The 21,652-nt window shown below is 44.1% G+C and overlaps 1 protein-coding gene across 2 annotated transcripts; it reads left to right on the forward strand.

Moving 5' to 3' along the window:
* Positions 1–1,084: 1,084 nt before the first annotated feature.
* Positions 1,085–21,228, forward strand: LOC132399015 (heme oxygenase 2-like). 2 transcript variants are annotated; one of them, XM_059978889.1, is made up of 6 exons: positions 1,085–1,227; positions 1,397–1,525; positions 10,535–10,652; positions 13,403–13,894; positions 17,450–17,567; positions 20,602–21,228. In XM_059978889.1, exons 2-6 carry the CDS (start codon positions 1,476–1,478, stop codon positions 20,715–20,717), a joined length of 894 nt encoding a protein of 297 aa, XP_059834872.1. In that variant the 5' UTR covers positions 1,085–1,227; positions 1,397–1,475; the 3' UTR covers positions 20,718–21,228. The 2 variants fall into 2 exon arrangements, with proteins under 2 accessions (XP_059834872.1, XP_059834871.1); XM_059978888.1 differs by having other exon boundaries at positions 1,097–1,227; positions 1,403–1,525.
* Positions 21,229–21,652: the final 424 nt, after the last annotated feature.

Genomic DNA, 21,652 nt, shown 5'->3' on the forward strand with positions numbered 1-21,652 from the left:
CATTGCAGCCTCTCACAATCCAGTGCAATCACAGACTCCATACCAGGCAGTAATGCAACCAACCTGTGGGAGAAGGACCAGAGTCTAGCCTCCTTCCTTTATTGCACACAGGGGGCAGCATTGGGTGGAAAGCTCCTTGAACAATGGAAGACCGTCCACAGCAGCGGCAATGTTTGTGTTAGTTTACGATATTGAGTGTTAGAGCCATGGAGGTAAAACTTTGCTATACTCGTTAGAATTATTTCATTAATAATTTAGCCCTTTGTCTCTCTTTTCTCAAAGTTCACTCTAATGAATAGAACCACAAGACATAGGAACAGAACTTACATCGCTCAGCATTGAGTCTGCTACTCCATTCCATCATGGCTAATTTATTATCCCTCTCAACCCAATTTTCCTGCTTTCTCCCTGTAACCTTTAACAGCTTGTATTGTGTTTGACTGCTATAACATTCACGGACCCAGGGTCTTGGTTTCTATTTTTGGTGTGACTGTATTTTACTGCAATCCTATACTCGCTGTATGTGCCTTCTGACTGTAGTTAAAGGTGTCACCTGGGCCCCAGAGGAATGTTGTTTCGTTTGCCGGTATTCATAGGTACTATTGTGGTTGAATGACAATTGAACTTGAACTTAATCAAGAAACTATCAACCTCTGCTTTAAATATACTCCATGACCTGGCCTCCACAGCCGCCTGTGGCAATGAATTCCACAAATTCACCACCTTATGGCTTAAGAATTTTTTTCTTCATCTCTGTTCTAATGGGAGGTCTTTGCACTCTAAGGCTGTTCCCTTTGGTCCTAGATCTCGAGACGAGTTCACGGTTTCTATATTTGTATATTATTTCATATCATACCGTCTAGTTTTGAAATAAAGTCTCTCTACATGTCTGGGTCTAAATGCCAGAGCCCATTACTCACAGCCATGGTGGGAGTCAGTCACCTCACCAGAGGGACGCTAATGCTGCGAATCCAGTGATTTCAGACACAAAGACCGGGGACAGGGGCGGGTGGCGCTCCCACTGGCACCATCCGTTCTCACCCGGGGTCGACGGACGCCCGAAACGCAGCCACGCTGGAGGAGGCCCTGAGGGGAGCTAGAGTCCGGTAGGGGAGGGCCGCGGCGTTAACCGGGGCAACGGCGACGCACTTTCCGGTGGTTGGGCCCGCGCTGTGACGTCATGTCCGTTTAACGACCTTAGCAAAGGGACGGTGTCGCGGACCGCAGGTACGGGGGGGGGGGGTGGGCAGGGGCAGGGGCAGGAGGGGAGGGGGACAGGGGCAGGTACGGGGGGGCAGGAGGGGAGGGGGACAGGGGCAGGTACGGGGGGGGGGCAGGAGGGGAGGGGGTCTCTGCACCTTTCACTCTGCCTGACTGTCACTTCTGGTGTCCGCAGCGACCCCGACCCCGACCCCGACCCCTGCCGCATCACCTCATTCCATGCCGTGCCAGTACCGAGCTCCAGCGACTGAACAATGGTGCCCGGCGAAGACGAGGAGTCCAGAATGGATGGGGACATTGTCAGGTTTGCCATGTTTAGCGGGTTATTTAATTAATGAGGGGGGTGTTGTGTGTGGGGGGGGGGGGTGAGGAGGGAGGATAGGTAGTTTGTGAAGTGATTTGCTTTATTCTGCTTCCAGTGCTTTTGTGGGCGTCATCGTGTCCGAGTTGTATGGTCCTGAGGTCCTCAATATCATCTGCTTTTCTTTTATATTGAGTGATACACCATAAGAACTAGTTAGGCCATTTGGCCCATTGTTTCCGCTTTGCCATTTCATCAAAGCTGATCCAATTTTACTCTCAGCCCTAATCTCCTGCCTTCTCTCTGTATCCCTTCATGCCCTGAACAATCAGGAACCTGTCAACCTCTCCCTTAAAGATTCATAAAGACTTGTCCTCCACAGTTATCTGTGGCAAAGAATTCTACAGATTCACCACATTCTGGCTCAAGAAATTCCTCCTCATCTCTGTTCAAAAAGGATGCCCCTCTATTCTGAGGCTGTGTCGTCTGGTCTTAGGCTCTCTCACCCCAGGAAACATTCTCTCCACATCCACTCTATCAAGACGCTGCACCATTCAATAGGTTTCAATGAGGTCACCCCTCATTCTATTGAATTCCACCGAATCCTGACCCAGCGCCATCAAATGCTCTTCATATGACAAGCCATTCAATCCTGGAATCATATTCGGGAAACTCCTTTGAACCCTCTCCAGTTTCAGCACATCCTTTCTCAGATAAGGAGCCCAAAACTGCTTACAATTCTCCAAGTGAGGCCTCACCAGTGCTTTATAAAGTCTCAACATTACATCCTTGCTCTTGTATTCTAGTTCTGTTGAAATGAATGCTAACAATGCATTTGCCTTCCTCACCACGGACTCAACCTGCAACTTAACCTTTAGGGAATCCTGCAAAAGGACTCCCAAGTTCTTTTGCTCCTCAGTTTTTTGTACAGTATTTTCTCTCCATTTAGAAAATAGTCAACCCTTTCATTTCTTCTACCATGGTCATATACTTCCCAACACCATATTCCATCTGCCATTTCTTTGCCCATTCTCCTAATCCCAAGTGCTTCTGTAGGCTCTCTACTTGTTCAAAACTGCCTGCCCCTGCACCTATCATATAGTCAGAAAACTTTGCAACAAAGCCATAAAGTCCACCATCCAAATTGTTGACATACAATGTAAAAAGAATCTGTTCCAACACAGATCCCTGTGAAAACACCACTAGTCACCGGCAGCCAGCCAGCAATGGCCTCCTTTATTCCCACTCTTTGCCTCCTGCTAATCAGCCACTGCTTTATCCATGCTAGAATCTCTCCTGTAATACCCTGGGCTTGGAGCTTGTTAGGCAGCCTCATGTGTGGCACTTTGTCCAAGGCATTTTGAAAATCCAAGTGCACAACATCAACTGATTCTCCTTTGTCCATCCTGCTTGTTATTTCTTCAAAGAATTCCAACAGATTTGTTAGGCAAGATTTTCCCTTGAGGAAACAATGCTGCCTACGGCCTATTTTATCATGGGCCTCCAAGTACCCTGACACCTCACAACATTTTTTCCAACCATTGAGGTCAGACTAACTGGCTTGTAGTTTCCTTCCTTGAAGAGTGGAGTGACATTTGCAATTTTCCAGTCTTCCAGACCTTCCAGAATCTAGTGATTCTTGAAAGATCAATACTAATGCCTCCATGATCTCTTCAGCCACCTCTTTCAGAACTCGGGAGGTGTACACCATTGGATCCAGCTGACTTGTCTACCTTCAGACCTTTCAGTTCCCCAAGAACCTTCTCTATTCAAGCATTTCATGATACCCGACATCTTGAATCCACCATATTGCTAGTGTCTTCCACAGTGAAGGCTGATACAAAATACTTATTCAGTTCATCCACCATTCCATTGTCCCCCCACTACTCTCCAGCATCTTTTCCAGCAATTGTCCTTTACACTTCATGTAAAAACACAACATGGAAACAGAATTATCCTGGGAATGAAAGGGTTAACGGATGGAGTGTTTGAGGGGTTTGGGCCTGTACTCATTGAAGTTTAGAAGAATGAAGGGGATCTTATTGAACCCTACAGAATACTGAAAGGCTTAGGTAGAGTGCATGTGGAGAGGATGTTTCCTATAGTGGAAGAGTCCAGGACCAGTGGGCACAGCCTCTGAAAAGATGGACGTCCCTTTAGAACAGAAGAATTTTTTAAGCCAGAGGGTGGTGAATCTATGGAACTCATTACCACAGACAGCTGTGGAAGCCAAGTCATTTGGTATATTTAAAGCAGAGGTTGTTAGGTTCTAGAGTAGTCAGGGAGAGGACAGGAGAATGGGATTGAGAGGGAAAATAAATCAGCTATGATCAAGTGGCACAGCAAACTTGATGGACCAAATAGCTTAATTCTATTTCTATGTCTTACTAACAGACTTCCATTACCCTGGGTTTGCGGGACGATTGTGGCACTCAGCTTCAATTTTGGTGGCTGGAATGTACACATTCTGATGTCAGCTGGTTCAAGCATCTCAGGCTCATTAAAGGTCTCCCAGGGTGGTTGGAGAGTTGATATTTCTGATTGATGGCTGAGTTGGCCAGGACCAGAGATCACAGACCCACCACAAGGGTTGGCCGTTTAGGACAGAGACAGATTTTCCTCATTGAGGGTGGGGATTCATGGGATTTCTCAACCCTTGAAGGGCTGTGGAGGTTCAGTTGCTGAATATCAAGGCAGAGACTGATAGTGGTGTGGGCATTGGCAGAATTGAGAGATCTGTGGCAAGAGCTGAAAGGAGCAGTGAGGTAAAAGATGAGACACTGTGGAGCAGGTACAAGAGGACAAAATTCTCCACAAAAACACAAAGGTTAGTGGTGTTCTGGATCGTGTAGAAGGTTGTCACAGGTTACACCAGGACATTGACAGGATGTAGAGCTGGGCTGAGAAGTGGCAGATGGAGTTCAATCCAGAAAAGTGTAAAGTGGTTCATTTTGAAAGATGGAACTTGAAGGTAGACTACAGGGTTAAAGGCAGAATTCTCAACAGTGAGGAGGAACAGAGGGGTCTCAGGGTCCACATCCATAGAACCCTCAAAGTTGCCACACGAGTTGATAGGATTAAGGAGGTGTATGGTCCATTGTGGTTCTTACTCTATCTGCTCCCATTCGGTCAGATTATTTCAAAACACACGGTGAATTACCACAGCTACGCAAATGGCACAACTGTAATTGTCCATTACACCAGATGAGCATAAGGCTCTGAACCTCCTTGTCCGATGTCTTAGTAGCATTATAGAATTGATGAGTTTGAATTTCCTGAAAATAAATAAGGAAAAAACATTTTAGTTATTGATAGCAATAAAAAAGTGAGGATCTTAGAAATAAACTTGATTATCTGGCTTAACAAAACAAGCCAGAAGTAGAGAATTTTTTATTGACTGAGCTAAGTGTCAGATCACAAATTAACCAGATTACTAAGACTGCGTACCTTCATTTAAAAATTTGATTTCTTATAACATCTCAACATGCAAAAAAACTGATACAGTTTTGATTTTAGCCAATTAGGCCACTGTTATGGACTCTTTTTTTCAGGACTGCTTAAAATAGATATAAATCGGCTGCAGCTTGTTCAAAATACAGCAGCAAGAGTCTTAACCAAAGAAAGAAAATCTGAGCACATTTCATTGGTTTTGGTATCATTTCAGATGCTTTCAGATCAATTTTAAAATGCTCTCAGTTGTATACAAGACTCTGAATAATCTAGATCCTCATACTGGTTTGCTTAGTGTTTCTAGAGCCAAACGTTCAAGAACTGTTGATGCAGCCTTTTGCTCTTGTGCACTAAAAATCTGGAATACTCTACTTTCTGAGATATGCCAGGCTAGTACAGTGAAATGTTTCAAAACACTTCTAAACATCTACTTTTTAAATTTGGCTTACTTATAGGAATACTTAATGCCTGGTGGTGTAGCTTACATTTACACAATTTGCTATGTTTTATTATATTTTATTCCGTATAATTATGATTTTAATTTTGTCTTATTTTTATGACTATATTGATTTATCTTTACAAGCTATGTAAAACTCTTTGAGCCTATATTTTAATGTATGAAAGGTGCTATAAAAATAAAGTTATTATTTATTTTTTCTTCGCTCAAGCTGGTAAATGAGCCAAGCATGCTAATTTCTCAATTGCTCAAAACTTTTGGACTATTCCAGTGGTGTTTATTATTGTGGCTTTCTGGAGATTTACATAGATATTACTGTGTAGGTCTAATTGTTTAATGCTATTGTGTAGTGCCTTTGGGATGATTCCAGTTGTAAATATTACTATCGGGACAATGATACCCTGTACATGTTCCAAAGTCTTTCAGTTTTCTCTTTATTATTGTGTGTTGGCATTCATTAATCAGGGAATTGAGTTCAAGAGTTATGATGTAATCTTTCAGTTCTATAAAACCCTGGTTAGGCCAACTTGGAATATTGTGTTCTGTTCTTGTCACCTCGTTAGATGTGCAATGTTTCAAGAGGATGCAGAGGAGATTTACCAGGATGATGCCTGGAGTAGAGAACAAATCTTATGATGATAGGTTGAGGGAGCTAGGGCTTTTGTTTTTGGAGCGGAGGAGGATGAGGGGACACATGATAAAGGTGTACAAGATGATAGGAGGCACAGTGGGTAGACAGCCTTTCTTCCAGGGCAGAAATAGTTATAGGAGGAAAGTACAGGGAGGATGTGGTGGGTGTATAGAACACACTTCCAGGGGGTGGGAGAGGCAAATGCAGTGCCTCCATGACCTGGACCCACATGTCGATGTGTGGAGAGTTACATGTCAACGTTGCTTGGATTAACCGTAAGTGTCATTTAGGTGCGTCTGGATGGGGTGTGGGATCGGTCATTTGGGTATGCCTGGATGAGGCATGGGGATGGCCTCAACAAACATATAACAAACGAGTGTAGGCTTTTTCTATTGAATTTGGGAGGTTTCTGAAAATTTTTGCAGCTAAGCGATGCAGCAGACTGAGTTACCAGCAAGAGAGTGAGTAGAGTTAGTTGAAGAGTTCACTACTGCAGTGGTAGTTCCTAATATTTCTCCGCGTCCAGAAGATTGTGATAATTTGCGGCACACACTGCATATTTGATATGTGACTGTCACTTTGTATGATCCATACATAGAATTGGGTGTGTTATGTGGTGACCGCTTGTGTTAAGGACTATTCCCTGACTGTCACCTTGTGATATCCCTATGTGGATTTTGGAACTTAGGCGTCACTTTGTTATTCCTGTGTGGACTCCAGTATTTAAGTGACGACCACTTGACATCTGGAATCTTCTGTGACTGTCACCTCGTTATCCCTGTGTGGATCCACTTGCCTTCTGGAATTTTCCATGATCATCACCTTGTGTCATCTTAATGTGGATTTATGAACCCTTCCTCACAGACACCTGTACCTGTTCCCGTGGATTCCGGAACCTTCTGGATTGCCATCCTGGGACTCTGTTTGAGTAAGACTTAGGAAGAACAATTTCCAGACCTTCACAGTTTGTGAGCTAAGATGCATTGCACTGTTAATTTTTGGTTAGGGGAGCCATTGTTTTAATTGTCTATATTTTGGGTAGGTATTGAAAATATCTTTGTTTAACATTAAAATCCGAGTCTGTGGTCTATGGCTGTTGGCACGTAACAGGACGCTTATGTATTTCAAGGACTCCATCAGGTGCCGTCAACTCAGAGCCACCCCTGTTGGAATGGCTGTGGAGAAGATTGATCCTGCCCTGCCTCCCGGACAGACAGCTCAAGTCTACCCCTTTCGGGCCACACTTCATCATTTGAAGCACGAGAAGTGTGAAGAGAAAAACACCTGCCTTGCAAAGCAACAACAAAGTGGCTGTAAAAAAATATTCACCCCCCCCCATTGGAAGTTTTCACGTCTTATTGTTTCCTACATTGAATCGATGGATTTAATTTGGCTTTTTTGGCACAGATTAACAGAAAAGACTTGAATCAAAGTGAAAACAAATTTCTACAAATTAGTCTAAATTTATTACAGTTATTAAACACAATTATTGATTGCATAATTACTAACCCCTTCAAGTCAGTACTTAGTAGATGAATCTTTGGCAGTAATTACAGCCTTGAGTCTGTATGGATAGGTTTCTATCAGCTTTGCACATCTAGACACTGCAGTTTTTCCCCATTCTTCTTTAGAAAACTGCTCAAACTCTGTTGAATTGCATGGGGATCGTGAATGAACAGCTCTTTTCAAGTCCAGCCACAACTTCTCAGTTGGATTTAGGTCTGGATTCTAACTTGGCCACTACAAGACATTAACTTTGTTGTTTTAAGCCAGTCTTGTGCAGCTTTGGCTTTATGCTCGGGGTCATTGTGTTGCTGGAAAAGACATCTTCTCTCAAGTTGCAGTTCTCTTGCAAGACTGCATCAGGTTTTCCTCCAGGATTTCCCTGTATTTTGTGCATTCATTTTACCCTCTACCTTCATGAGCCTTCCAAGGGCCTGCTGAAGGGAAGATACAGCATGATACAGCCACCACAACGATTCATGATAGAGGTTATGTGTTTTTGATGAAGTGCAGTGTTAGCCTTACACTAAAAGTAGCATTTAGTCTGATGGCCGAAAAGCCTAATAGCTCAATTTTGGTTTCATCAGTCAATAACACCTCTTCCAGCTGACTTTAGAGCAAACTCTATCTGAGATTTCTTGTGAGTATTTTCCAATAGTGGCTTTCTCTTTCCCAGTCTCCCATAAAGCTGTGACTGGTGAAGCTCCCGGGCAACAGTTGTCATATGCACAGTCTCTCCCATCTCAGCCACTGAAGCTCGTAACTCCTCTGGAGTGGTGGCCTCCCTGACTAGTCCCCTTCTTGCACGGTGATTCAGGTTTTGAGGACAGTCTGCTCTAGACAGGTTTACAACTGTGCCATATTCTTTCCATTTCTTGATTGACTTAACTGTACTCCAATAATAGTCAGTAACTTGTAAATTTTCTTGTAACCATCTCGTGATGTGATTTTTGCAGAGTTGCTTGGAGTGTTCTTTTGTCTTCATGGTGTAGTTTTTGCCAGGATACTGACCCACCAGCAGTTGGACCTGCCAGATGCAGGTGTATTTTTACTACAGTCAATTGAACAGGCTCCAAGGGTGGTCATAGCCAAAGGGTGGTAGTGGGGACGAGCTCTCACTGCTAAACAAATGCTCTTCATGGCGTGCGTCTCAAACAGCCTCTGACAACCAAGTCCAACGTCTGGTGTAGTTCTTATGCCCGGCGGAGCTGTTCTCACTGAGAGGAGAAGGGGCAAAGGCGGGCCACTGCTGCCTTAAAACCAGTTGCTCTGGGCAGATGGGGCTCATTATCCACGGATAGTAGCTCGTCCAGGAAAGGAAAAACTCCAATTTCAAACCTCCGCTGCCTTGCGGCTATACCCGCTCACAGGAAAGGCTTTGGGCGTAAACCCCGAGGAAAAATCCGGAGTCGGAGTCCCGAAGACGGCTGACTGCTGTACCCAGCACCGGCACGGCGACTCCTGCGATGCTGCTGGCACCAAACTGTACCGACTCCCGTCGTTCCTCTGGACCCGTCGTCAGCACGGGGAGGGGGGTCCCACTGCATGGGCAACAGACAGATCTCCATATCAACTCTGCCCTGGAGAAGCCACTCCTGGTAACTACCAGAGGCGCAGTACCCATGGTCGACACGACTGACGGAGGCCACCTTGAAACACCTTGACTGCGCACAGGTGATCTCCATTTAACTAATTATGTGACTTCTAAAACCAATTGGCTGCACCAGTGATGATTTAGTGTGTCAAATTAAAGTGGTGAATACTTATGCTATCAATTTTTTGTTTTATATTTGTAATGAATTTAGATCACCATGTAGAGATTTGTTTTGACTTTGACATGAAATTCTTTTTCTATTGATCAGTGTCAAAAAATCCAATTGAATCCACTGTGATTTGATGTTGTAAAACATGAGAACTTTCAAGGGTTTGAGTACTTTTTGTAGGCACTACACCCCAGACATTTAAGAGACTCTTAGTTAGACTCATGGATGATAGAAAAATTGAAGGCTATGTGGGAGGAGAAGGGTTAAATCGATCATTGAGTAAGTTATTGTTGTTGTAGAATTGTAGAATACACCATGCGTTGGCGCGTGGGCAAGGCATCAGACTAGTAACCTGAAGGTCACTGGTTCGAGCCTCAGCTGAGGCAGCATGTTTGTGTCCTTGAGCAAGGCACTTAACAACACATTGCTCTGCGACGACACCGGTGCCAAGCTGCATGGGACTTCGTGCCCTTCCCTTGGACAACATCGGTGGCGTGGAGAGGGGAAGGCTTGCAGCTTGGGCAACTGCCTGTCTCCCATACAACCCTGCCCAGGCCTGCGCCCTGGAAACTCCAGGCGCAGATCCACGGTCTCTCAAGACCGACGGATGCCACCAGAATACACCTACTGGGGCTACTTGGACACATCTTCAGTGATGAACACGGGGTTGTAGGATGTTTCAGGTCTTTAATCATCAGACACCCTTGCCAGGGCAACCCAGCCGGGGTGATCAGACCCCGACTTCTGTCCAAGTGGCACACTAGTCCATGGATCCCCCCCTCGAAGGGGAAGAGTTAGATTGATCTTCGAATAAGTTTAAAGGTCAGCACATCATTGTGGGCCGAAAGGCCTGTACTGTGCTATTATGTTCTAGATCCACTTTTCTTTCCTGTTTTGAAATGGTAGACAGCAAGAACTTTTCAGCCATTTTGAGCAATGACTATGGTGTTCTCAGGCACAAGGACAGCTGAGATGGGAATGGGATTTTGTACTTCTCCAAGATTGGGGTAGATTGCATATCAGAGTGTCACTGCACTGTACTCCACCCAGGAATATTCTCAACCTCTCAACAAGTAAAGTCAAAATATTGTTTACTTTCTGAGAAGCAAACTGTTATCAATCTAGGTGTTCCACTTGCTTGTACCCCAATTGATTTGCTGGCCCTTACCCGCTAATGGCTAGCTCTGATTGTCTTCTTCCACCCACAGTCCCACAGACCTGTCAGAAATCCTGAAGGAAGGGACAAAGGAATCACATGACCGAGCAGAGAATACTCAGTTCGTCAAGGACTTCCTCAAGGGCAAGATTCATCGGGAGTTGTTCAAGGTAGGGCTGATTCTACTTGCTGCCTGTGTTGTCTGGATTATGAGGGGTTGGAACAAAGGAACACCTATCCTGTGTATATTGACCAAGATGCCATTCTACTAGTCCTGTCTGCCTGTACATGGCTTGAATCCATCTGTTCCCTTCCCATCCACCTCGGTCTAAATGCCTCATAAACGTTTTTGTGAAGTTGTAGAGGTGATGTATGCCTGGAAAACTGCCCACCTGGTGCCCTTACCTAAAACAAAGATACTATAACACTGGAGTCAGTTAAAGGAGGGTCACCAGGATAATTCCTGTGACAGGGTGATGACTTCTTCTCTGTAGGCTGCCTCATTATTATTTGAGATTAGGCCAATCAATGTAGTGTCATCAGCAAATTTAATTAGCAGATTGGAGTTATGGGTGGTGACACAATCATAGGTATACAGAGAGTAAAGGAGGGGGCTTAGTACACAGCCCTGAGGGACTCCTGTGTTGAGGATCAGAGGTGAGGAAGCCCACTCTTACCATCTGCCGGCAATCTGACAGGAAGTCAGGAATCAGTGGATTTAATTTGTCTTTTTTGGCACTGATCAACTGATCAAAAAAGTCTTGTGTTAAAGTGAAAACAGATCTCTACAAAGTGATCTAAATTAATTACAACTATAAAACAAAAAATAATTGATTGCATAAGTATTCACCCCCTTCAAGTCAGTATTTAGTAGATGCACCTTCAGCAGCAATTACAGCCTTGAGTCTGCGTGGATAGGTCTCTGTCAGCTTTGTACATCTGGACACTGCAATTTCCCCCCATTGTTCCTTACAAAACTGCCCAAGCTCTGTCAGACTGCATGGGGCTTGTGAGTGAACAGCCCTTTTCAAGTCCAGCCACAAATTCTCAATTGAATTGAGGCCTGATCTCTGACTTGGCCACTCCCGGACATTATCTTTGTTGTTTTTAAGCCATTCCTGTGTGGCTTTGGCTTTATGCTTGGGCTCATTGTCTTGCTGGAAAACAAGGCTTCTCCCAAGTTGCAATTCTCTTGCAGACTGCATGAGGTTTTCCTCCAGGATTTCCCTGTACTTTGCTGTATTCATTTTACCTTGTGCCTTCACAAGCCTTCCAAGGCCTGCTGCAGTGAAGCATTCCCACAATATGATGCAGCTGCTATCATGCTTCACGGTAGGGGTGGTGTGTTTTTGATGAAGTGTGATGTTTGGTTTATGCCAAACATAGTGTTGATTCTGATGGCCAAAAAACTCAATTTTGGTTTCATCAGACCAGAGAACCTTCTTCCAGCTGACTTCAGAGTCTCCCACGTCTTCTGGCAAACTCTAGTCGAGATTTCATGTGAGCTTTTTCAACAGTGGTTTTCTGTTTGTCACTCTCCCATAAAGCCGTGACTGGTGAAGCACTTGGGCAACAGTTTTATGCACAGTTTCTCTTACCTCAACACTCAACTCCTCCAGAGTTGTCATAGGTCTCTTGAAGGCCTTTCTCACTAGTTCCCTTCTTGTACGGTCACTCAGGTTTTGAGAATGGCCTGCTTTAGGCAGATTTTCAGTTGTGCCATATTCCATTTCTTGTTGGTTGTATGCCAAGGGACATTCAGTGACTTGGATATATCCATTCCTGATTTGTGCTTTTCAATAACCTTTCACAGAGTTGCTTGGAGTGCTCTTTTGTTTACAGGGTGTAGTTTTTGCCAGGGTACTGACTCACCAACAGTTAGACATTCCAGGTACAAGTGTATTTTTACAATCAATTGAAACTCCTTGACTGCCCTCACGTCTCCAAAAACAGATCCCTATTTAACTGATCATTTGACTTCTAAACCAATTGGCTGCACTAGTGTTGATTTAGTGTGTCACGTTAATGGGGATGAATACTTGTGCAATAATGTCTTTGTGTTTTATATTTGTAATTAATTTAGATCACTTTTTATTTTAAGGCATCTTTTTCTGTAGATTAGTGTAAAAAAAAGCCAAATTAAATCCACTGTGATTCAATGTTGTAAAACAATAAACCATGAAAAATTCCAAGAGGGTGAATACTTTTTATTGGTAGTGGAGCATGCCCACAACTTACCAACCCTAATCTGGAATGTGGGAGCGCGCAGACAAAACCCATGTGTTCATGGGGAGAACGTCCAAACTCCTGACAGGAATTCGAATCAGAATCAGGTTTAATATCACCGGCATAGGTTGTGAAAGTTGTTTTGTTGCAACAGTACATTGCAATATATGACAATAAAAAATCTATAAATTACAGTAGGTATATATTAAAAAAAAGATAAATGGTACAAAAAGAGAGAAGGAAATAGTGAGGGAGTGTTCACGGGTTCATTGTCCATACAGAATTTTTTTCTGATCCTGTGCAGTGGCCCCGCCATATCCAGTTAAACCCTGATTGCTGCCACAGTAATGTGTAGCACTAAACTCTACACATCCATACCCACCCTGTTCAGACTGGGCTTCGTAGGGTGTGTGGTAGTTCGTGACATTTGGCACTTTGGACCTCTGGATTACCCTTATAAAATATTTGGATCATTCCCTATAATTGTTTCCCCAATGATCTCCCCCCCCCCCCCCCCCCACCACCACCAGAGGGTTGGGAAAATGAAGAGACAGCTGATCTAAGCTTTCTTTCCATTCTGGGAGGACTTTCAGCAAGCTCCTTGTGGAGAAAGAGGTGAGGGTGTGTGGGGAAGTAGATGAGCCTGGTGCATGTAAGGCTCCCTGTCACAACACTGTCTGGTCTTGTGTTACAGCTTGGCACGGTAGCCCTTTACTACACCTACAGCGCCCTGGAGGAAGAAATGGATAAGAATGCCGAGCATCCAGCCTTTGCTCCCCTGTACTTTCCCCTCGAGCTGCATCGCAAGGAGTCTCTTGCTAAGGATCTGGCATTCCTATGGGGTCCCAGCTGGAAGGATCAAATCCAGTGCTCGGAGGCTACGAGGAGATACACAGAGCGGATCCATCACATTGGGGAGCATGAGCCTGAGTTGCTGGTTGCCCATGCCTACACCCGCTACATGGGGGACCTGTCAGGGGGGCAGGTGCTAAAGAAGGTGGCCCAGAGGGCCCTCAGCTTGCCCAGCTCAGGAGAGGGTGTCCTCTTTTACACCTTTGACAACATCTCCAACCCAAGTCGCTTCAAGCAGCTCTACCGCTCGAGGCTCAACAGTCTGGAGCCCAGTGAGGAAATCAGGCAGAGGATTGTGGAGGAGGCTAACCAGGCCTTCCGCTTCAACATGGAGGTGGGCTTTGGACCTGGACATTTGCAGTGAGCGGCCGGCACAGTGGCCAATTGCCTGTTCTGGTTGTGTGATGGGATGCAGCTAGTGAGAGTTCCTGCAAAAGTGTTGGCATGGAGTCCCTGAGATTACTGAATCAGAATCAGATTTAATATCACTGACTTATGTCACAAAATTTGTTGTTTAGCCACAGCAGGGCATAATAACAAAAATATATGAACAAATAAATAAGTAGTGCAATAAAAAAGGATTTCTTCGTGAGTAAATCATGAAGAATCCCACCCATCCTGCTCCTGGGCTGTTTGTCCCACTCCCATCAGGGAGGAGGCTATGTGGCATAGAACATAGAATAGTACAACACATTACAGGCCCTTTGGCCCACAATGTTGTGCCGACCCTCAAACCCTGCCTCCCATATAACCCCCCACCTTAAATTCCTCCATATAGCTGTCTAGTAGTCTCTTAAACTTCACTAGTGTATCTGCCTCCACCACTGACCCAGGCAGTGCATTCCACGCACCAACCACTCTCTGAGTGAAAAACCTTCCTCTAATATCCCCCTTGAACTTCCCTCCCCTTACCTAAAAGCCATGTCCTCTTGTACTGAGCAGTGGTGTCCTTGGGAAGAGGCACTGGCTATCCACTCTATCTATTCCTCTTAATATCTTGTACACCTCTATCATGTCTCCTCTCATCCTCCTTCTCTTCAGAGAATAAAGCCCTAGCTCCCTTAATCTCTGATCATAATCCATACTCTTTAAACCAGGCAGCATCCTGGTAAATCTCCTCTGTACCCTTTCCAATGCTTCCACATCCTTCCTATAGTGAGGCGACCAGAACTGGACACAGTACTCCCAAGTGTGGCCTAACCAGAGTTTTATAGAGCTGCATCATTACATCGTGACTGTTAAACTCTACCCGTCGACTTATGAAAGCTAACACCCCATAAGCTTTCTGAACTACCCTATCAATCTGTGAGGCAACTTTCAGGGATCTGTGGACATATATCCCCAGATCCCTCTGCTCCTCCACACTACCAAGTATCTTGCCATTTACTTTGTAATCTGCCTTGGAGTTTGTCCTTCAAAAGTTTACCACTTCACACTTCTCTGGGTTGAACTCCACCTGCCATTTCTCAGCCCACTTCTGCAACCTATCAATGTTTCTCTGCAATCTTCGACAATCCTCTACACTATCCACAACACCACCAACCTTTGTGTCATCTGCAAACTTGCCAACCCAACCTTCTACCCCTACATCCAGGTCGTTAATAAAAATCACGAAAAGTAGAGGTCCCAGAACGGATCTTTGTGGGACACCACTATTCACAACCCTCCAATCTGTATGTACTTCCTCCACCACGACCCTCTGCCTTCTACAGGCAAGCCAATTCTGAATCCACCTGGCCAAACTTCCCTGGATCCCATGCATCCACACCGAGTCCACCAGACTCAAAAATGGTTACTTTCACCAAGCAGTAAGACTGATCAACACCTCCACCCACTAACTCCACTCTCCATACCTCCAACCACCACTACTTTATCATTTCCTGTCAGTTCCCTTATGGACATACAATCAGTCTGAGCAAGACACACAAAATGCTGGTGGAATGCAGCAGGCCAGGGGGCATCTATAGGAAGAAGTACAGTCAATGTTTTGAGCCGAGACCCTTCATCAGAGTATATGTTATCTTTTGTATTTATGTTTATTGTTATTTATTTTATTATTGTGTTCTTTATCTTATTGCATTTTTTTTGCTGCCTCAGATCCAGAGTAACAATTAGTTCATTGTCCTTTACACTCATATGCAGGAAATGACATTAAACAATCTTGAATCTTATAACCCAATCCCTTCATCCACATGAATCTTTTCTGCACCTTTGCCAGCTTTCATAAGACATAGGAGCAGAATTAAGCCATCTGGCCCATCGAATCTGCTCTGCCATTCCATCATGGCTGATTTATTATCCCTCTCAACCCCATTCTCTTGCCTTCTCCCTGTAATCTTTGACACCCTGACTAATCAAGAACCTATCAACCTCTGCTTTAAATATACCCAATGTCACAGTCGACTGTGACAATGAATTCCAGATTCACCACCCTTTGTCTAAAGACATTCCTCTTCATCTCTGTTCACAAAGGACATCCTTCTATTCTGAGGCTGTGCCCTCTAGTCCTGGGTGAAATTTTCACACATATTCAAATTCCTCTAAGCTGAGAAAAGAATTCAAGGGGCAAAAACTCTAGTTAGGCCATACCTGGAGTATTGTATACAGTTCTGGTCACCCCATTAGAGGAAGACTGTTGAGGCTTTGGAGAGGGTGCCGAAGAGGTTTACCAGGATGCTGATTGGATTAGAGGGTGTGTGCTGTAAAGTGAGGTTTGACAAAATTGAGTTGTTTTCTCAGGAGTGGTGGAGACTGAGGGGAGATCTGATAGAGGTTTATAAGATTATGAGAGGCATAGTTAGAGTAGACAGACAGGGTTAAAATGTCAAATACCCGAGGACATGCATTTAAGGTGAGAGGATAATTTCAAAGGAAATGTGAAAGGCAAGAGAAAGTGATGGGTGCCTGGAATGTGCTGCCTGGGATGGTGGTAGAGGCAGAAATATTAAGGACTTTTAAGAGATGTTTAGATAGGCACATGAATGTGAGGAAAATAGGATATAGAAGTTGTGTAGGCATAAGTGATAAGTTCCGTTGGCTATTTGATGAGTAAATGTAATTGGTTTGGCACAATACTATGGGTTGAAGGGCCTGTTCCTCTGGTGTAGTGTTCTATGTTCTAAGTTAATGGGTGGTGAGGACTTTAATAAAATTATTGTGATGGTAACAATGGATAAGCTAAATGTTGTGGGGTGGGGGTGGTGGTATGTCTGGTGCCACAGAGACATGCAGACAATAGCAGGCTCTTTGGCCCATCTGGTCCATGCTGACCAAAATGTCCATCCGAGTTGTCCTATTTGTCAGCATTTGGCCCATCATCTTCTAAACATTCCCAATGTATGTATCTGCCCATGTCTCAGCTCATTGTACAGATCACCCTTTGTGTTTAAAGTTTACCCTCGTTACTAGTAAATTTGTCCCCTCCCTTTAGATCTAAGCTCTCCAGTTCCTAATTCCCCAACCACAGGGAAAAGACCAAATACTGAGTGTATATGTCTCATGATTCCATACACCTCTACAAGATCCTCTGTGTCCTGCACTTCAGGGATTAAGGTCCTTAACATGCAGTGTTGGTAATCAAGGATTTGGGCTCCTACAGCTTGGAGTTAACCTGCAGATACAGCCTTCAGTGGGAGGAGGTTAGCCTGAATTGGGAGGCTTTTAATTCAGTTTTACTGGATTTTAGTGAATCCACACCTGCAATTGTGAACTGTTTTGACATCCTCGCAAGAGCAAAGGTCTACTTGTAATAGAGTGGATATCACGAAGGGCACTGGATTGATTCTGATGATCAGAGGGCTCACCTTTGAGGAACAATTGTTGCCTACTTGGACTCATTGGCCACAGCCTTCCACCCTTTAATCTTTATTCTATTTACACAATCTCACAGGTATTTGAGGAACTGGATAAAATAGGAAAAACCCTTAAAGGAACGGGTCAAGAAGATGGAATCCCACTTCACGATGGCAAAGGAGATGTTCGAAAGTGTCCTTTCTATAATGCCAAAGGTAAGCAAGCAGGGCAGAATCAGAAATGGATTTAATATTGCTGGCATATGTTATGAAATGTTGCTTTGTGGCAGCAGTACAGTGCAATATATAATAAAAATAGATCTATAAATTACAAAATTACATAATTAAATGTAAACCAGAAAAAATATAGTGAGGTAGTGAACATGGGTTCACTGCCCATTCAAAGGATTGATGATGGAAAGGAAAAAGCTGTTCCTAAATGTTGAGTTGTGTCTTCAGGCTCCTGTACCACCTCCCTGATGATGATAATAAGAGGGCATTTCTGGGTGATGGGGGTCCTTAATGACAGATGCTGCCTTTTGAAGATCACCTTTGAAGATGTCCTCGATGATGGGGAGGCTAGTGTGCATGATGGAACTGACTGAGTTTACAACTTTCTGCAGCATTTTACTTTACTTTATTGTCACCAAACAATTGATACTAGAGCGTACGATCATCACAGCATTATTTGATTCTGCACTTCTTGCTCCCTGAAGTACAAATTGAAGTAAATATAATAAAAATTTAAATTATAAATCATAATTAGAAAATAGAAAAGGGAAAGTAAGGTAGTGCAAGTCAGGTCCGGATATTTGGAAGGTACGGCCCAGATCCGGGTCAGGATCCGTTCAGCAGTCTTATCACAGTTGGAAAGAAGCTGTTCTAATTGGGTTGTGTCCTTGATTATCCTGGCAGCACTGCTCTGACAGCATGCGGTGTAAAGTGAGTTCAAGGATGGAAGATTGGTTTGTGTGATGTGCTGGGCTATGTTCACGATCTTCTGCAGCTTCCTCCGGTCTTGGACAGGACAACTTCCATACCAGGTTGTGATGCACCCTAGAAGAATGCTTTCTACGATTATGGTGCATCTATAAAAATTAGTGAGGGTTTTAGGGGACAGGCCAAATTTCTTCAGCTTTCTCAGGAAGTAAAGGCACTGGTGGGCCTTCTTGGCAGTGGACTCTGCTTGGTTAGACCAAGTCAGGTCATTTATGATATTCACCCCGAGGAACTTAAAGCTTTTGACCTGTTCCACCTGCACACCACCGATGTAGATGGGGTTGTGTGGTCCACTACTCCTTCTGAAGTCAACAACCAATTCCTTCGTCTTGCTGACATTGAGGGATAGGTTATTGTCTTCGCACTATGCCACCAGGTTTTTAATTTCCTCTCTGTACTCAGACTCATCATTACCCAAGATACAGCCTACAATTGTGGTGTCATCAGCAAACTTGTATATTGAGTTCGATGGAAACTTGGCTACACAATCACAACTTGGCTACACAGTGAGTACAGCACAGGGCTGAGTACACAGCCTTGTGGGGCACCGGTGCTCAGAGTGATTGTAGAGGAGAGCTTGTCCCTTATTTTTACAGCTCGGGTCCTGTCTGAGAGGAAGTTGAAGATTTAGCTGCAGATCTGAGTGCTAAGACACAGGTTCCAGAGCTTAGGAATCAGTTTATTTGGAATGATGGTATTAAGGGTATTATTTTACAATCATGTGCAGTGGCCCCTCCATACCAGACAGTGATGCAACCAGTTAGAATACTCTCCATAGTAATCTGTCAAAATTTGCACGTCTTTGATGACATACCAAGTCTCCTAATGAAATAGAGCTGCTGTTATGCCTTGTTTGCAATTGTATCAATATATTGAGCCCAGGAAAGACACTCAGGAACTTGAAACTGCTCACCTTTTCCACTGCTGATCCCTCATTGAAGAAACACATTACAATCTTCAATTTCTCCTCCCTGGTCCACAATCCTTCCTTGGTCTTACTGAATTTGGCCAAAGTTGTTGTGACGCCACTCAACCAGCTGATCGGACTCGCTCCAGTATGTTTGCTTGTGCCTACTTGACACCATCTGAAATTCTGTCAATAGTTGGCAAATTTATAGTGTTTGAGCAGTGCCTAGCCGCAGTTGTGGATTAGAGAGTAGAATAGTGGGCTGAACAATCACCGGTATTGATGGTCAACAAGGAGATGTTATTTACGATATGCACTGACTGTGGTCTTCTGGTGAGGAAATCAAGGATCCAGTTACAGAAGCCCAGGTTTTGGAGCTTGCTGATTAGTACTGAGGGAATGATGGTCATGGCAAACAAGTGGAATGTGACTGGGTTGAGACAATGTCCTGCGCTCAAATGGGTAGCCCAGGACTGGGAATGGCATGGTTGATGGCTGGAAAACCTGGAGTTTGCTTGTGTAGGACTGGAATAGTGGGAGGGAAGAGATGGTTCTGCTACTATGGGTAACAATTGACACTGTTGGGAAGAGCATCCTAGTAAAGATTGCAGTGGGGACCATCTGAACAGTCCAGGAAATCCCCTACTCTACATTTGTTAATTCCCAGTATACTGAAATGAGTCACAAAGGAAGTGATTTGCTGCTTGTTCCTTTTTATAGTGTGGACTGTTTGAAGCAACATCCGCTGTCTTTGCAAGTAGAACAAGATGTTGCAGGACTACCAAGGGCAGGCCCTAGAGTTCATAAACACAAGGCAATTCTACAGATGCTGGAAATCTAGAGCAACAGATAATGCTGGAGGAACTCAGCAAGTCAGAAGAATAGAGTTGAGATTTTGGGCTGAGACCATTCATTAGGTCTGAAATTTTAGCTCTTATTCCTTTCCAGAGATGTTGGATTAGACTGCAAAATTGGTGGCAGCTGCATTGCATTATTTGCATAGGGGCTATCTTTAATTTAAATGGTATTTGTTATCTATGGAAATTCAATAGAATAAGTAAACTGGTATAACAAGAGCAGAGCACGATGGCTATCTACTCCGTCTTTGACTTCTTTGCCACCACTCTCCTTTTCAAAGTTTTCTTAGCATGTATGCATGTTCTGAAAGAACATCAACTGAAAAACATCAGAAAACAACTGAGTTCCTCCTGCATTGTGTGTGTTATCCTGTAGTTGAATGTCATATGCTGGTAGCAGGATATGGCAATTTGATATTGCATGCTTCTCTCTCCCCCCCCCCCCCCCCAACCATCATTAATTCTTTGGCTCTTTCTTTCCCTCTAGGCAATGGTGAAATGGGGTGCCCACTTCATGGAATGATGGCCATCGTGCAGAGCTCTCCTTTCCAGGTAGTGATGGCTGTTCTTCTGGCACTGGCTGCCAGCTGGTATCTGCTATGAGGCCAACTGTCACAGACAGACAGTCCAAAGTGATGCAAAACTCACCCCTTGATGTCTAACATTGATGCAATTGAGACCCAGCAGGACTGGCAATGAGAAAGTCAGTGTGGACGGCTGTCCCTTTGAACACAGTGGTTGGCCTTCGTCACTGTGGCCTGTTTGTTTAATGTCCAAGATCTCAGCTGCATTTCTTGAACTGTACCATTTCAGGCTGTTCTTCGAGAATTTTTCATTCATTTTATTGAAGGAGCATAGCTGTTTATAATTGACAAAACCCTTTACTGAGACAACATGCTTAAAACTCACCTGGTCCTCACTCACATAACACAGGCTTCAGACTGATCAGATAGGCCTGCAGCTAGAGACAGTTCCCACTATTAAAGTGGTTGGGGTATAATTAAACTGTAATGCTGAAATTCCACTTTCTGTAATATGTGGTTAAATCTGTCATTAATTTTTCAATGTTATTTACCCAGTATTTATGCACAAATATTAAACGTTCTAACCACCACTGACCTGTCATTAGAAACTGACTGCACTTTATTTATAAGCATGGGGTAATTAGAATATCTCACCACTCTATCCTGTTGAAAGTCAATGAATGACCAACAGGAGCAGTTTTCTTCAACGTGGAGAGAACTGGTTACACACGAAAGGAAGAGTGAGTGTTTGGAGCTACTCAAACTTGCTGCTGCAACACTCCAGCAGGAGTCCAGAACACTCCAGCAGGGGTAAAAGTGGCCAGCAGTCTCAAGCCTGGCTGTGAAAAGAGAAGCCCATCCCATAAATGCCACCAGAAGCTCCGAAGACATCATATTTGGGAGAGGACAAATGCACCAAGAAGATGGGTTACAGCTGGAGACGATGTGAAAGACTAGTCTAGGACAGAGGACTCTGGTGAGATACTAACCGCCGCTTATGCTCCAGTGGGATGT

This window comes from Hypanus sabinus, chromosome 9 (genome assembly GCF_030144855.1).
Source record: "Hypanus sabinus isolate sHypSab1 chromosome 9, sHypSab1.hap1, whole genome shotgun sequence".
Lineage (NCBI taxonomy): Eukaryota > Metazoa > Chordata > Chondrichthyes > Myliobatiformes > Dasyatidae > Hypanus > Hypanus sabinus.